Here is a 17,617-nt window from a genome sequence, read left to right as displayed (position 1 = left end):
TGCTTGTTGAATACCTTAAACAGTCATCAATCTCTGAGCTGTATTTTACCCAATTGGAAAATCCCAGTAATAATCTGAAAATATCTCTGATTTAAAGAGATAACTATAAAGTTTTGTGAGAATATAAACTGTAAAGTACTCTACAAATGTATGACATTACTTATTACCTGAAACACTCAATATTATAATATGTATTAGGAAAAGGCAGCTGGAATTAGAATCAGAGCTTCAGTCTTTGCAAAAAGCGAACCTTAATCTTGAAAACCTTTTGGAAGCAACAAAAACCTGCAAGCGGCAAGAAGTTTCTCAGCTGAATAAAATTCATGCTGAAACACTTAAGGTAGGTAATCTGAAGCAATACTTCAACCTTAAATCAGTGGTGTCTCATTTTGTTAATAATGGAGAGTCTGCACAGATTATCTCCAGATACAGATAGAATCCCTTGCCAACAGTTAACCCCAGGGTAATACTAGTCCTAGGGTTCTGATGTATACCCCCAGTGGCAGGGTCATGTAGGGAAGAATACAGCATTTGGAATCAGACCTGGGTTCAAATTCTAATCTGTCAGTAACCTTAGGCAGGGTTTCCTAACTTCTGAGCCTCATTTTATTACCTCTGAATTGGAGACGAGGCCAACTTAATAACAGGGTTTTTCGAGCATTAAATGAGATAATAAAGTGCCTGGCACCTGATGGCTCTCAGTATATGGCAATTGTTGCTGTAATGTGTTGTGTGCTCAAAGCTTGCAGTGGAAGAATAGAAATCCTAAAGATAAAGACCACTAAAGGATCAAGGGTAACATGGGGGATAATAGAAGGGATTGTTCCCCTAAATAACCATAGCCCTCATGAAAGAAGAAAACTGTGAACATCTGAGAATGAGGAGAGGGAAGGGGAATACATAAGGAAGGCAAAGGTCAAGAAGCTGATGCTGCTCATCCTGGTTATTTTAACTTTTGGACCAAATTCTCTGAAGGCTAAAAAAACCCCTTTCCTTATACATCTTAAAAATAATAGGTGTTTATCTCTAATGGTTATCTTTATCAGTGATGCTTTTTGTATCACTTAATAGGATACTGCTTTTCAAAGTAATTTTATTTGTTTGAATAGGTAATCACATGACTGGAATTTTTTTTTTTCTTTGCGGTACGCGGGCCTCTCATTGTTGTGGCCTCTCCCGTTGCGGAGCACAGGCTCTGGACACACAGGCTCAGAAGCCATGGCTCACGGGCCTAGCTGCTCTGCGGCATGTGGGATCTTCCCGGACCAGGGCACGAACCCGTGTCCCCTGCATCGGCAGGCAGACTCTCAACCACTGCGCCACCAGGGAAGCCGGGAATTTTTTTCTTTTATATTATTTATTTGGTTGCACTGGGTCTTAGTTGCAGCAGGCAAGCTCCTTAGTTGCGGCTTGCCGGCTCCTTAGATGCAGTACATGGGCTCCTTAATTGTGGCATGCAAACTTTTAGTTGCGGCATGGATGTGGGATCTAATTCCCTGGCCAGGGATCGAACCCAGGCCCCCTGCATTGGGAGCGTAGAGTCTTAACCGCTGCACCACCAGGGAAGTCCCATGACTGGAATTTTTAAAGGTACAAAATGACAAGTCTCATTCTGTCTGCTGTCCTTTCAGCCAACCAAGACCCTCCTTGGAGGCAGACAATGTCACGAAGTTTTTTTGTTTTTTCTTTCTTTTTCATATATTTTTTTTATTTTTCACAAACAGTAGCATACACATACAGATCATTCTACACCTCAAGTTTTTGTTTAAACATAATGATATTTTAGAGTTTGTCCCATGTCTAAAGGGAGAAAAACAAACTTTCTTCTCATTTATTTATTTTTTGGCTGTGTTGGGTCTTTGTTGCTGCTCACGGGCTTTCTCTAATTGGGGTGAGCCGGGGCTACTCTTTGTTGCAGTGCGCGGGCTTCTCATTGTGGTGGCTTCTCTTGTTGTGGAGCGTGGGCTCTAGGTGCGTGGGCTTCAGTAGTTGCAGCACGCGGGCTCAATAGTTCTGGCACACAGACTTAGTTGCTCCACGGCATGTGGAATCTTCCCGGACCAGGGCTTGAACCCGTGTCCCCTGCATTGCCAGCCAGATTCTTAACCACTGCACCACCAGGGAAGTCCCTCTCTCCTTTTTGTTTTGTTTGTTTTTTGTTTTGTTTTGGCAGCTGCACAAGAATATACTGTATGGATATATCATGATTTAACTTGATATATATCAAGTTAAATACTATTATTTAACTTGAAAATACTATTTTCAAGTAAATACAAGAAAAATACTATTTTTTCTTATAAAGGTAGAATTTTTAAGGTTGCTCATTTAAAAAGGCAGCCTTTAAAATCTGTGCAGGAAATTATTTTAAAATACTTGCAGAATATCACCAAATGTTTCATAATTTGAGTTTGTAGCCCCTTAGCAATAGAATTATAGAGCTTGAAGCACTGTGGCATTCTAGTCTACTTCTTTTTATAGCTGAGCAAACAGGATGAAGGGGATTAAAAGTTTTGCCAAGAGTGGCATAGCAATTCAGGTCTTGTTGTTGTTGTTCATTTTTAATTATGTGAGAACTTTATGGATACATTATCCTTGTTTAAAGGAAGTATACATATGTATACAAGTTTTGGTTAAAGTTCCTTTTGAGTACCACTGCCAATCTGGGTCTAATCTGGTCCTTCATCCCCCATCCCCATCCCCAGGGGTAATTTATCATCAATTTGGGAATCCTTTTTCTTAGCAATTTTGTACAGTAAATATACATAGTCTGAGAAGATATGTGGAGTTATTTCATAGAGTTTTTTTTTTCTTTTGTCGTACTTTGTTTTTAAAAATAAATGGAATCATCCTACATATGTTATTCTGCAATGGGCTTTTGTTAACTCAGGAATATGCCTTGGGTCTTTCCACATGAACTAGTACTTAGAACTCTACCTCATTTTAAACCCAGGCTTCTGTGCTTTGGAATAATTCCGTGGCTTATTTAGGTGGTTTCCAGTGCAAGCATTCTCCGGGGCGGGTTTTATGAAGGAGAAGTGGTAGTTTTAGGACATTTCAGCATCCTGCTGAAGTGCCCTCCAAGTGGCTGCACCACATTCCTTCCCAGGAAGCCTGGGAGCACTCCTTCCATAGCACTGGCCCCAGAACTGGCATTGTTCGACAGTCTGATGGGTGAAAATGGTTTTAATTCTACTTTCCCTCATTTCTAGTGAGGTCAGACCACATCTTTTCCTATGTTCATTGCCATTGGTTGGAACACAGGAAAAGATGTTTGACCTATGAAAAAGTGCCTACTTTCCTACTAGCTATTTATCTTGTGATTTGTAGGCGTTTTATGTGTTAATCTTTTGTTTGTTATGTGTACTGCCAGTATATTCTGCCATCATGTTCCTTGTCTTTCATCTTTGTATGTGATACTTTTGTTATACAGAAGTTTTAAAATTTTGATATAGCCAGGTTTATTGATCTTTTATCTTTGCGACTTTCTTTTTTTGGCCGTGCCGAGTGGCTTGCTGAATCTTAGTTCCCTGACCAGAGATCGAACCCGGGCCCCAGCAGTGAAAGTGCCAAGTCCTGACCACTTGCCTGCCAGGGAATTCCCCCTTTGTGACTTTTTAAATACATTTTTAAAGGCCTAGACAATCTCAAGAGCATCAGTATATTCTACTTTCTTTTACTCCTTTTATTTTATTTTATCTTATTTTTTTGCTTTAAAATATGCTGTTTATTTTTTTCTCTAATTATAAAAATAATACATTATGCAAACAGATAGTTTAGGAAACACAAAAATCCACCCAGGAAAACGACAACAAAAGCCCCTCCATTCCACCAGCCAGAGATAAGCGCTGCTGGTGTCTGTGACTACGGCACATCTGAGGCCGTGCGCCCAGCCCCGGCCTCTGCAGAACTGAGGTGGGGCTGCAGGCCAGGAACAAACAGCGAGACACATGTAAGACAGCCGAGCAGGATAAAGCCGGAGTCTTGTTTTCCAACATCTAGAAGCTGTTTCTCCCTCCTTGGCACACGGTGAGGGCCAGCGTCCCAGGCCCCGCAGGGACTCCCCCCAGCAGCTTCCAGGGGAGCACAATTTACCCATATGCTCTGGAATGATTTTAAAATCTGGAGCGGATTCACGGCTACCCCTGTGCTAATCTCACTCATGGCTTCCAGATCTGCTCCCTGGGCCAGAAGCGGGTGGGGAGAGGCCTCAGGCCGGGGTGCCCGAGGGGCCTGGACACGGGCCGTCATGTGCAGAGAAATGCCCGGGAGCCACGCATCTCAGGGGGGACTGGCCTGCCTGGACCTCACCGCATACAGACGATGCCTTTTAAGTCTGGGCAGAAGACAGAAGAACTCGCAATAAAAGGAAGGCTGCAGTAAGGCCCCAAAGTTTCCGCACATAGAACGGTGACCATTTTTGATGCTGCAGAGTCCCACCCACCAGGGGACACAGGAAGAGCATGTCCCGGCTCCCTGAGGACAGGGCTGGCCTCTCCTCCTCTCAGCCAGACACCCACGTCCATGGCCACAGGGGATGCTCCAGGGCTCCCCAGGGCACAGCGGGGACCTGCGGGCAAGGACCCTGAGCCTGTGGGTGCGACTGCACGGTCCAGAGCGGGCACCAGGAGACGGGGGAGAGAGCTGGGTGACGGGGTTGGAGTCCCAACTCTACCGCCTGCTGCCCTTGGACCAGGCAGTCTGTTGGGCCTTGGTTTCCTCATCTATAAAATGGGAATAATGCCCACCTCATGGGCTCCTGAAGGGATTAAATAAAACAGGAGAAGCAGGTCACAGCACTGGCACATCTCAAGGGTAAATAAATGTCACAGTACCCATCACTCCTTCCCATTAACCTGCTTCGTGTCAACCCTGTGGCTCTCACTTTTTTTAAAACTGTCCCTCTGAGCGCTGACCAAAGCCTGGGGGATAAAGGGGAGGTTTATCCTATCCAGAGCCAACCCGAATCTAGATCCAGCCAGGCCTGCCAGGTGGCGAGAACCCGTGAGCCAGCGGCCTGGACCCTGGACCAGAGAAGAGCAGCCCCGCGAGGGCTCTGCCAGGGCCGCGTTCAGACTGCAGAGCAGACAGGGCCCAACAAAGGACGGGCTTGTGTGGAGGGGCCCCGTGGGGGGCACTGAGGCGATGCAGGCAGACCTCAGGGGAAGGCACCGGCCAAGCTGGAACTCTCCCTGCAACGCTGAATCCCTCATCATTGTTTTGCCTTTAATCACATTTTTAAACACTTAACATACAAACATCTGTTCCTTGATGTTTTGTGTTTGTTCCTCTGTCATCCTCAAAATGAAAGTCCAGAACATTCTGCACTAATTTTAAAGTCGGGCTGAACGTTTAGTAATGAACAAGGCTGCTTAAATTTCCCTCTAATTTTGTCTAAGTCTTCGTGAAGTTTATCATAAGTAGGGTCATCATAAGGGAGTTTCTGAATCATTCCAATCAGTGATTCTAAGACCTTCATCTTTTTGCTGTCTTTCTCAATGGCGGAACCGTGCAGGAGACATCTCCAAGCAAAAGCAAAACCTTGGTAGCACCTGATCTCAGATCTGATTTTAGCTCCATGTAACGTGTTATACTGTCTTCCTTCAGTCATACCCAAACTACTTCCTTATTCATAGCCTTCCTGATACCCTTCCCTGTGAAACCTCTCATCCGCCATCACGATGGCATCGAACATGTCCTGACTCCCAGCCGTGGCGGTAGCCGCCCCGCCCCTCGGACTCGGCCGCCCTGTTCTGCGGCCACAGACCCGCAGAGCCTTGGGCACGGATGCCTCTTTTACTACTTTTATAATTTTCTTTTTACATTGAGATTTTTAATGTGTCTGCTATTTTATTTTTAAATGGCATGACATGCAGGTTTACCTTTTTAAAAAAATAGACCATGTTTTATATATGGAATCTAAAAAAAAAATGGTTCTGAAGAACCTAGGGAGGGGCAGGACAGGAATAAAGACGCAGACGTAGAGAATGGACTTGAGGACACGGGGAGTGGGGAGGGTAAGCTGGGACGAAATGAGAGAGTGGCGTGTACTTACATATGCTACCAAATGTAAAATAGATAGCTAGTGGGAAGCAGCCGCATAGCACAGGGAGATCAGCTTGGTGCTTTGTGACCACCTAGAGGGGTGGGATAGGGAGGGTGGGAGGGAGGGAGACGCAAGAGGAGGAGATAGGGGACATATGTATATGTACAGCTGATTCACTTTGTTATAAAGCAGAAACTAACACACCATTGTAAAGCAATTATACTCCAATTAAGATATTTTTAAAAATAATAAAATAAAATAGACCATGTTTTTCTCATTAATTTGGACTTTCCACATATAAATTATTCTAATTCTGGACTTTTTATTTTCTTCCAGTGTTCTGTTTGATTATACATATGCTAATAATGCATTGTTTTAGTGACCATACACTTCCTAATTTGTTGTCTTTTTGTCTCTTCTTGCACTTTTTTTTTTTTTTGTATACAGTTTAGAGTCGACTTATCAAGTTTCATTTTTAAAAATCTTACAGCAATTTTTGCTTGAGACTGCTTTGAACTGATAGGTTTGTTTCCACAAGGGCATTTCTATGCAGCCTCTCAAGGATACCTTTTCTTTTCTTTTTTTTTCTTAAATATTTGCTTATTTGGCTGCTCCAGGTCTTAGCTGCAGCATGTGGGATCTTTAGTTGTGGCGTGTGAACTCTTAGTTGTGGCATGTGGGATCTAGTTCTCTGACCAGGGATTGAACCTGGGCCCCATGCATTGGGAGCACGGAGTCTTAGCCACTGGACCACCAGGAAAGTCCCAAGGATACCTTTTCTTTTCTCTTGATGAACAGAATTTTAATTTTATCCTCTCTGTTCACACAATTATAAATATGCTATTTTCATGTGTGCTAATGTTGTTTTCCTAATAATTTTTTGCTGCAGATCATAACGACACCAACCAAGGCTTATCAACTTTGGTCTCGATCAGTACCAAAATTAAGCCCTGAACTGGAGAGCTTTGGCTCTGCACACACTCAGAATTCTAGCAGATTGGATAAAGATATCTTAAATGAGCCCTTGCCACCTGAGATTAGTGAACAAGCTTTTGAAGCCATTTCTGAAGAGCACAGAATGGTGCAGGTACCTGTTTAGTATTAAAATCGTATATTTTTAAGGATGAGTGTGTAAAAATGCCTGGGTTAGAAATCAGCCTGCTCTTGTTCTTTTAATCTGCTTTGCAGTATTTAGCAAGTCAGTTTCCACTTTCCTTGAGCTTCGGTTCTCTCGTGTGTAAAAAGACCAGTTTGCTACTAGCTTCTAGTTCCAGAACTGGTTTACAGGGCAGTGTTGTATCTGCTAAAGAAGATGAAATAGTTGAAAGAATCTTGTGATCAAATTTTAGACAGCTTTTGGTATATTTGAAATAACATGTGAAGTTTGTTTATCTCAGAATTCAGTGATTTGTTTTTTCTTTTAAGAAGTTTATCTACTGTCTAGTAAAACTTACAGGGAGCCACGTCACCCCAAATTCCAAAATTTTGCCCTTCCACAGGTATGGAGGCCTTTCTGGTGAAAGTCACTTCATATAGGCCTGAGAAAGTTTCTTAGAAGTCTCAAGATGGCTCTACGATTTAATCTATGATTTTAATTTTTATTACTTCTTTCCTTTGTGTTTGAAATTATCCACTTTGATGGGCCACAAGTATAATTCTGAAACATGAGAAATCATTAGTGTAGTCTTTTGAAATGGTTTTCTGGCTCCAAACTGGCCTTTGATACCTTTGTCCATATGAGGTTTTGAGTTTTGTATTTTTAATGCAGAAGAAATTATGGAATGTTTAAGATGTCCATTAAAAGAATTTTTGACCACTGAAGTTCTTGTGTTGCAGGAACAAATGTGTGCCCTTCAAGTCAAGTTGGATGAAGAAGAGCATAAAAACCTAAAGCTTCAGCAGCACATTGACAAACTGGAACATCATTCTACTCAAATGCAGGAGGTGAGACCGTGAGCATTGCCTCAGAAAATATATGAAACATATCCTCAAAGTAAGAGCATCCCAGGAAGGAAATGACTTTATGAAGCCTTGGTCAAGGTTTATTTGAGTTGTATTCTCTATTTTGTTACTTCACCTACTATAATGAGACACATACACCTAGTCTGAATTTAAGACTAGATTTTAAAAACAGAAACAAGGTGATGATTTGGAGTGTGTCTTAGCCTGCCAGTATTTTTTTTCCAGTAAATTTATCTCTTTCCCAAAGCTTTTCTCATCGGAAAGAACTGATTGGACCAAACAGCAGCAAGGGTATCTCTCTCAGTTGAATGTCCTTGAAAAGCAGCTTCAAGACACTCAGACCAAGAATGACTGTGAGTCTGAACACTGGAAGCTTCCTAATCTGAATACTGTAACTCAGTATCTTTTTACTCATATGGATAAAATGTTGTCCCTGTGTTTTTGGTTGGTTGTCTCTGTTTGTTTGTTTTAAATTAGACCAGATGAGTAATAGCAATATATTATAAAGGGTCATTTTTTCCAGGACTGCTCTCAAACAAATGATACAAATGTTTGCTTAAAGTTTTAATACTGCTTTGAAAACGAAGTGTCTTGAATTCGTAAGATGAACGTTTTACTAGTGACGAAAAAAGCGTAAAATATATTTGTATATATTCATAGATGTGGGAATATCATTTAATTCCCAGTTTTTTCAGTTTCTTCTTTCATCAGAGTATTTGCAATAGCTTATGATAAAGCTAAGGCAAAAAAGACAGCCGTTTCCTTTTCTTTGATCTAAAAAGTAACCTAATTTTAATTCCAGTTGGAGTTTCCTTAGAAGACCAGAGTGTTTAACCTATTTTGGAAAGTTCTGGTGCATCTCCAAGGGTTTTCAATAAGTAAGATTAGGTCACTTAAAATACGTTAAATCTCTTGTCTTTTTTTCTTATTTGAAGAGTTTTGATGCACATTCTGCAGGAGAAATGTAGAAAAATCAAATGACCTACATGTGAGGGACAGGTGTTAACTTTTTTTTTTTGGTAGAAATATACCAAAAGCCATGAGCAAGGGAGAGGAAGAAAATAGAAATCTCAGTGCTCCTAGATACCTCCCATTTAGTTGTTCAAAATTTTTACACTTAAAATGGTCTCTTCAACTTGTTTTTGCTGATTGTGGGAAGGGTACCTATCAAATTTATTTGCCTCCTTTGTAAAACATACATGTAAAGGAAAGTCTGTTAAGAGTTATTATGTGTTTGTTTGTTTGTTTTAGTTTTGAAAAGTGAGGTACATGACCTGCGAGTAGTTCTTCATTCTGCAGACAAGGAGCTGTCTTCGGTGAAACTGGAATATAGTTCATTCAGAGAGAGTCAGGAGAAAGAACTCAACAGCCTTTCTGAAAGACACATGCACGTACAGCTTCAACTAGATAATGTCAGGTAGAGTTGTTCTGTTACTGTTTCAAGTTGCCTGATTGGCCTGTAACCCAGGACTACTTGAAGTACAAGTGCTATAAACCCAACTCAAACTAGTTTAAAAAACTAAGAGGTAATTTATTGGAAATTCCCTGGCTGTCCAGTGGTTAGGACTCTGTGCTTTCATTGCCGAGGGCCTGGGTTTGATCCCTGGTCAGGGAACTAAAATCCGGCAAGCCGCACTGTGCCCCCGTTTAAAAAAAAAAAAAAAAAGGTAGTTTATTGGCTCACAACATTGGGAAGCCCCAGAGGTGATTTTGGTTTCACGGACAAACTAGATTGAATCTCAAACAATATTGTCAGTGTGCATCCCCATCCCCCCATCCCCCCCAGCTTCTCTCCCTCACTTCCTCTTTCACTCCCTCCCTCCCTTTCTCTCTGCTCTTCTTCCCTCTGTGTATTGCCCTTATTCTCTTCTACTGTTGAGGACCTTGCTCTATGTGACGGGGAACAGATTGCCTCAGACAGCTCCATCTTCTGTCTCCTGACATAACAATCCCTGCGAAGAAATTCTCTCTCCCCATTGCCGTATATCAATCCCAGAGAAAACTGGTATTGTTCTTGCTTGAGTCATCTGCTTACTTTTGGATCAATCACTTGCCAAGTGTTGGCCCAACAGAGGTGATGTGTCTGTTTCCTCTCCAGCGGGAAAGGTGTGCTCTTACTAGAAGGGACAGTACAAGGTAGACCAAATCTGTAGTTGCCACCATTGTCCACAGTAACTCCAGAGGCTGGCTAGTTAGTCAAGTGCTGGTAATCTTGAAACAAAGTAATCTAAGATGTAAATTGTTTGGTTTTTTTCCTCACTAATTTCAACCTTTTGTAAAACGTAACTTAAAACCATCTTGTGGTTTTGATGCTATTTCCCAAGTCTATGGCAATAATTTAATAATGGACATTTTGATTGTGATACAGTGAGTGTGATATGAGTGTGACTGCTTACTCTAGAAAAGCTGCTAATAGACAACCTTGAATTTAGTTCTTATAGACATTGCGAAGACTAAAACCTGTAAGCCTTGAGTGTTTTTTGAATATGCAACAAGGAATTAAAAATAGAGGAAGAAAACTTGAGGTCTGCATGTCTCCATAGACATGTTTTTGTTGGGCCTTCCCAGTATGGTTTTTGAAAACAATTTAGCATAAAATTTTTAAAATTGAGAACTTTCTTATAAAGATCCATATTTCAGCATCCTCTTAAAAATCCGACAAGTTGGTGGCACTGGGCCCACAGTCTTGTATGGCAGCCATCCTTTAGAGAGGGGCCTGTGCTAAGTCAGCACAGCCTGCACTCCCCGGCACCATTTCCCCAGCACCAAGACTGCTGGTCAATGGCTGTTTATCACCACAGGTGCACTGTTGTTTTTTCTTTCACCTGGTATTAGTTTTTAACATCCGAATCACTAAATCTTATCTTGGCTCTGTCGTAAACTAATTTTGTGTGATTTTTTTTGCACTCAACATGACGTACATTGAGTATATCACTTACTGGGTTGCTTAAACTGTCATGACTCTCAAAGGTTAAGACCTCTAAGTGAAACCACCCAACCGCCGTGTATTTCTTGAATTATTTTACCTGCTTTCTATATACAGTTTGTATCGTAAATCATATGTTCTCCCTCCCTACCATGTATTGTCTGTATATCTATCTTTAGCAACTGATTTATCTTACTTCGTAATTTGCCCCTTCTGCTCTGCATGGAGTTAGTGAAGCCAGATAGATCCAGGTCTCACAGGCCTCTGTGTACAAGCTGGGACATCTGTTTTGGGTGGTCCAGAGGTCATGTTTACCAGGTTTTGGATGAACTCTGTTTGGGCATGTCACAGTATGTTGCTAAGTAGAATAAGAGGGTGAAAACCTAAAAAGCAATAAGTAATAATCATGTGACTTAAAAGATAGTTCTGTCCTAAAGGAGTTTATTCTCTTGCTCAGATCAAAGCCATATTTGCCATCTTGAAGAACCCTCCTAGAGTCGGGAGAAGAGGTGTTGAGTCTATAGAGTTCAGCTATCAGCAAAATTAAATCAATGGGCAGTCTTTAGTTTACATGAGGGTTAGGTCTGGAACCCCCTAAATGAGTCTCATCACCCAAAATTGCCAATCAATTAAGCATGTCTGGTTGAAATCATGGGAGAAAGAATGAAGAAGTAAATGGCTGCGGGCTAACATGCCCAACCTGTCTTTTCCATCCCCATCACACTAATATTCGTGCATCACATCATAATGACCATTTCACAGAAGTCCGTGAGGAGCTTTACATCAGTCAAGCCTTCTGTAAGTTGGAAATGGCCTGTAGATGGGATAAAGTGAACTGCAGATAAATCTGACTAGCAGAACTACATTTAATGTCTATATTTACATTTGTAAAAATGTTTTCCTGTTAAAGATTAGAAAATGAAAAGCTTCTTGAGAGCAAAACCTGCCTACAGGATTCCTATGACAACTTACAAGAAGTAATGAAGTTTGAAATTGACCAACTTTCAAAAAACCTCCAAAACTGCAAAAAAGAAAATGAGACTCTGAAATCTGATCTGAATGTAAGTTAAGAAGGATATTGGTTATTGATGAACTTGTTCTGGATGTGTGACAGTTTGACCTCTTCCTAACTTCTGTACTGGCCCATTGTGCCTGCCACGAAGAAGGTACTCCATGTGTTTGTTGACTGCACCTTAAAATCTAATATAACATTGTCTTTTAGAATTTGATGGAGCTTTTTGAGGCAGAGAAAGAACGCAATAACAAATTATTATTACAATTTGAAGAAGATAAAGAAAACAGTTCTAAGTGAGTGCTATTTATCTTTTCCGTAGTTGACTAGAATATCATTTACTACCACATTCTTTATGTTGCGGGTTTTCTTTTTTTTTTTTTAATTGCTAATAGCCTGTTAAGTTTTTTTTAAAGCATTCCAAAAGGAATATCAAATTTTTTTGTATAAATGGCTATGTAGAGAAACTTAATTTTTCAAAACATTTAATAACTAGCTACAGTACTTTTTAAATGAATAGCAGTTGGTGGTGATCAGAACTCGGGACCTTCTGTAAATAAATCACAGTATTTATTATTGAAAGGTGGGGACTGATTTATTTCTATCTCTACTATTTGATTTCTCTGCTCTTTTTTTTCTTCTGGTCCCTTATATGAACACCATTGTCTTTCTTTTCCTCTCTCCAAATTCTTTTCCTTGGTGATCTCTCTCAGTCTCTTCGTTCCAGCCAACAGGAGGATTATTACTCTAATAAGAAGAATTTGTATTAGTGTATTCAGCAGATACTTGTAGAGTTCTTACCATGAGACAGATTCTCTTCTAGTCCCTGCTATATACTGGTGACTCCATCTAATTGGGAAAGACAGTAAACATTTAGTCGCTCATTCAAACGCTTAGTGATATCCAGCAAGCCAGGCACTGTTCTGGTAAATGCCAGGACATTTAGAGGTAAGACAGTGAACAAAATAGCCCTGTCCTTTTGAGGTTCACATTGTAGCACAGAGAGGTGGGTAATAAGTAAATAGTATATATTATGTTAGAGAGTCCTAAGTACTCTGGAGAAAAATAAACTGTCCTGGCACAAAACTGGGTTTTTGTTAAATAACTGTTGAAGAAACTGGTTCAAATTTCTGATCCTACTGGAATACAATTCCTAACACCAAGTATGTGTCTAATAAAGTTCAGTTGCATTGCATTGAATCTCTTCTGTACGAATGGACTCAGTTCCTGTTTCCATTGAATGAGTCATGAGTAAAAGATAGTTCTTCTTTTCCAGAGAAATCTTAGAAGTTCTTGAAGCTGTACGTCAGGAGAAACAGAAGGAGATGGCCAAGTGTGAGCAGCAGGTAAAAATGTGCTATACTCTCACTCTGAAATTTGAGGTTTATAACTTTTATTCCTGATGTCCAAAGAGATTTGTTATAAAAACTGTTTCAGCTTTCAGATGTTGAAAATTTATAATAAAAAGATGGAATTTTTGGTTGGTTGTATTATTTTCAACTCTTGTTTTTCTAACTCCCAGATGGCTATAATCATAATTTGTTGGTGGTTTCCTGATAGAGACCACAAAATCATTCTCGTTTAACCCAACTTTTTATTTTCAAATATTACTCCTTAGTATACACTGTTTAATATGAAAAGCAGATTTCAACTCCTTTTATGCTTTTTTAAATACATGTGTGTGGTTAACTTTGTGATTTAATTCTTTTTCTAAAAATATTGATTTTTCCCCATAGATGGCAAAAGTACAGAAACTAGAAGAGAGTTTGTGTGCTACCGAAAAAGTAATCAGTTCTCTGGAGAAGTCTAGAGATGCTGACAAGGTGGGTAGAGGTTGAGGCTATAGCCCCCTGCATTTTCCTTATAAACACTGCCTTCACATTCCAGTCTCCTGCTCCCAGGGTTAGCTAGCATTTCTGTATGCACTTAGGCCTTGCTCATCTTCCAAGGTTGCTAGAGAATGAAGTCTTTAAGTTAATTTTCCTCATAACTTCAACCCAAACTGTTCTATCACTCTTGATGGCAGTGTTTCTAAAACACATCCCTGCCCCCTTTAACTAGGATGCCGTCAGTGCGACCTTTTCTCATTGATTGTGAGTGTCACGATACAAATTCTCAAATCCCTGGTGTTGGCTTTAACTAGAATAATAAACATTAATATGTATGTCTGAACATAAAATTAGGTGTACATTCCTTATATGTCTAGCTCTTATTCATTCATGAAACCAAAGCAAATGATTAAAATATTAGAAAACCAATAAAATATAAATTGGTAACATTAATAATGTAATGCGACACATGGTATTTTGCTAAAATAAAATTGACTTCTATTGTCATTTGGAAAGATAAATGATTTATCATTAAAGAAAGATCTCCTTGCTGTCATTGGGTATGAAGATATTGTTTCTGTCCTTGCCAGGAAGTTGTAGCTGACCTCATGAGCCAGATCCAGGAGCTAAGAACCTCAGTCTCTGAGAAAACAGAAATCATAGACACCCTGAGGCAAGAACTGAAGGACATCAATGTAAGTTCTGTCTCCAACAAGATATGAAATTTGAGCACGAGGCACAGTTCACAGACTCAAGTGGTTAACCAATGCCCCACAGAAAAAAGGGTTCTGTGGTCACCCACGTTTGAAAATATGTAGTAGTGAAAGCTCAGCAGGCTTGGGTATCTGCAGAACCCGCAGGGCCTTTAATATGCTGACGTGTGTGCTGTGTGCATCTCGGGAAGGCAGAGTTGGCTGCAGCATTTCTCAGGTCTCACTGACCTGGGAACAGTGCTCTCTGTGCACATTTGGGAATTGCTGATCCAAATCAGATCAGAAACAGACTGGCTGTTGCCTCTGATGGTTAAGGGAATGTGGTGTTCCTTAATTGCTTCAAGAAAAAAAATAGCACATTTTAGTTAAGTTCAGACATCAGTGATTTAGAAAGTGAGTTTGTTTCCCCATTATTGGACTTTATCATTTCCTAAAGTAACTACTTACTCTTCCTGCATATAAATGGTGAATGCTTCCTCCGTCCCTTGGGTCAAGGTAGTTTTTTGTTAATGTTCCTCACTCCTGTGCTCCAAAGGGAGCTTGCTGCACTCCACTGATTTCTGATAAAGATGACAAAACCAGATGTTTTTTCACTGATACCTGTGGGACTTTTCCACTTCTTCTTGCCATTCATCCATTAGCTCTTCCACTCCTTCATTCAACAAGTGGTTATTGAATTTATTTGTGTTGATCTGGTCATCACCTTGGAACTCAGACTCATTCTTCAGTTATTATAATCTAAAAATAAACTGATAATAAAGCAGACAGATCTTGTATCATCATTTTCTTTTCTGTAGGGCAAATATAATTCTGCTTTGGTTGACAAAGAAGAGAGCAAAGCATTGATTAAGAGACAGGAAGTGGACATTCTGGATCTGAAAGAATCCCTTAGACTGAGGATACTCTCCGAGGACATAGAGGTAGATGTTAACACATCATCACCCTTTTTGGTTTATTACTTGTCAGTATGTTTCTGTGTGTTATTAATGAATAAATAGAAGACTTTTAAAAAGGAGTAAGTCGTAATTTGAGCCACTTTCCCTAAGGTAGTTAGGCAATTGATAGATAATACTAAGATTGTTATATTTTGTTTAGTTGATTTATTTTCATTCATTTGTGCTAACACCATGCTAAGTTCCTGTAACTCACCCTCTTCTGAAAAGGAAGCAGAGTGGAAACTGCATTTACTTGGATGCAGTGGTAGCAGCAGGGAGCAAAGAAAGGGCTGGTTAACCACAAAATTGCTTCTTGTGTTTTAGCTAAAATAAGTTTTAATTATCTTGTTGTTGATGTAAATGTATCTTTTAAAAAATTAAGCAGTACTGTCGTGTGGTTCAAAATTCAAAATATATAAAGCAATATACATTCCCTCTTGTATATCCTTCCAGAGATATTTTTGGCTAATGCTATATACCTTGAGTTTTCCTTTTTTCACACAGATGGTAACCCACTGTGTATACTGCTCTGAACCTGCTTTAGAAATAGTTTTCTTGCTATCCGTGAAACAAATTCAACAAATATTTATTGAACCCACCTGCCGTACAACCTGTACCTGTTTGTCATTTGGGAATGGAAGAATGATTGAAACACAGTTACTTACCTTGAGGCATGCAATCTAGCTTAAGAGGTAGATGTATTATGATGTAACAAATGACTTGGGAGCACAGAAAAGGGAGGGAGAGGAGCAGTTATGCCTGGAGAATTCCAAAGAGCTTCCCGGAGAAGATATTATTAGTATAAGACTTTGCTAGGGAGGGAAGCCTGGCACCTGTGAATGTTTGTGGAGCATCCTCATAAAGGGGAACAGTTGGGTGTGACTGACTTGAGGTGGTTGGCTTTTTGAGCAACCCAACAATAATCTAGATATGAGAATTAGATGCATATAATAGTGAAAAATTCAAATCAACTGAAATATTTAGTGAAGGGGTTAAATGGTGGTGCATCCATAAGATGAAATAGAGCCCACTCAATGAAAATGATATAATAAAAGAGTAAGTATATGTGGAGATGTTTGTGATCTATCAGGTACATGTGTGCAATACACATATTGTATCTATGACATATATAATACTGTATGTTTAATGTATATGTAATGTACACTATGATATATATCTGTGCACATATACATGCACATTTGGAAAGTTAGGGGGAATAGATTCTGCTCTAATTTGGTAGAGATTACATACACTGTGTACATAGGAATTATGTATGCAACCTATAGGACTTCTAATTCTCTCTGCCACTTTCCATCAAGCTACTCCCCTGAAAATTTGATGGCCTATGACACTGTATCACAGTCTGGTGAACTGGCCAGCCCCTCCCCAATTAGCTGAGGGGTACTCATCCTTACAACTGTTTACCTTCCCGTGTATAATGGACTAGAATCTATTGGTGAGAGAACAGGTAAACTAGAGACCCATGCCTGGAGTCCTCCCAAGGAAGGAGAGATCAGCTGTAAGAGGTTACCTGGGGTTGAGGGGAGAGGGGAGCAGAGGGCAGTTAGACCTCAACTGGGATACTTATATGAATTTACTGTAGTATTTGTCTCTGGACCTCATGACTTAAGTATTAACTGCTTGGTTTGTCTTGGAATGGATTAGCATACAAGCAAAAAAAAAAAAAGATTCTCACTTAAAACTTTCTTAACGTTTTAAAAATCATACATAGTAATGATTTTCAAATCGATATTGGAGCACCACAATTAAAGAGAGTCTTCCCCTGGGGGGATTGTCCCCTAACAGAGGGACATGCTCTGTGAGGACCTGGCTCACGCCACTGAGCAGCTGAACATGCTCACCGAGGCCTCGAAAAAGCACTCGGGGCTTCTGCAGTCGGCCCAGGAGGAGCTGACCAGGAAGGACGCCCTCATCCAGGAGCTTCAGCATGAGGTGAGATGCAGGGTGATCGTCGCTCAGGATGGGCTTTGGGGGTTGGGGGAGCAGGACTGTGTGGCGGTTGAGCTCATGAGGTCCCTGCCTCGGCTAATTCTCTACATTCAGAAAGGTGGGCTAGCAGGGTGAGTAGGGAGTGGGGCAGCAGCGCTGTCGACTCTTAACAACCTGGTTGCTTCTGTATGTTCAGACTTGGTGGCTGTCCTCCTGCCCACCCTCTGCCCTTGACACGTGCCAGCAA

The 17,617-nt window shown here is 40.5% G+C and overlaps 1 protein-coding gene and 1 pseudogene across 1 annotated transcript in view; one reads left to right on the top strand and one right to left on the bottom strand.

Annotated features, from left to right (window-relative positions):
• KIF15 (kinesin family member 15) overlaps positions 1 to 17,617 on the top strand; it is a 67,540-nt gene that overhangs the window by 37,929 nt on the left and 11,994 nt on the right. Inside the window, exons 14-25 of the mRNA XM_029242077.1 lie at positions 199 to 340; positions 6,933 to 7,130; positions 7,880 to 7,987; positions 8,253 to 8,358; positions 9,257 to 9,422; positions 11,842 to 11,992; positions 12,154 to 12,239; positions 13,220 to 13,289; positions 13,680 to 13,766; positions 14,363 to 14,467; positions 15,283 to 15,405; positions 17,227 to 17,373. Coding sequence (XP_029097910.1) covers positions 199 to 340; positions 6,933 to 7,130; positions 7,880 to 7,987; positions 8,253 to 8,358; positions 9,257 to 9,422; positions 11,842 to 11,992; positions 12,154 to 12,239; positions 13,220 to 13,289; positions 13,680 to 13,766; positions 14,363 to 14,467; positions 15,283 to 15,405; positions 17,227 to 17,373 — 1,489 coding nt within the window. The remainder of the gene's footprint in view (positions 1 to 198; positions 341 to 6,932; positions 7,131 to 7,879; positions 7,988 to 8,252; positions 8,359 to 9,256; positions 9,423 to 11,841; positions 11,993 to 12,153; positions 12,240 to 13,219; positions 13,290 to 13,679; positions 13,767 to 14,362; positions 14,468 to 15,282; positions 15,406 to 17,226; positions 17,374 to 17,617) is intronic.
• Positions 5,297 to 6,586, bottom strand: LOC114907045 (annotated as a pseudogene).

Source organism: Monodon monoceros, unplaced genomic scaffold, assembly GCF_005190385.1.
Source record: "Monodon monoceros isolate NGI ecotype Baffin Bay Population unplaced genomic scaffold, NGI_Narwhal_1 Super_Scaffold_3, whole genome shotgun sequence".
Lineage (NCBI taxonomy): Eukaryota > Metazoa > Chordata > Mammalia > Artiodactyla > Monodontidae > Monodon > Monodon monoceros.
This window is presented reverse-complemented; position numbering and strand designations above follow the sequence as displayed.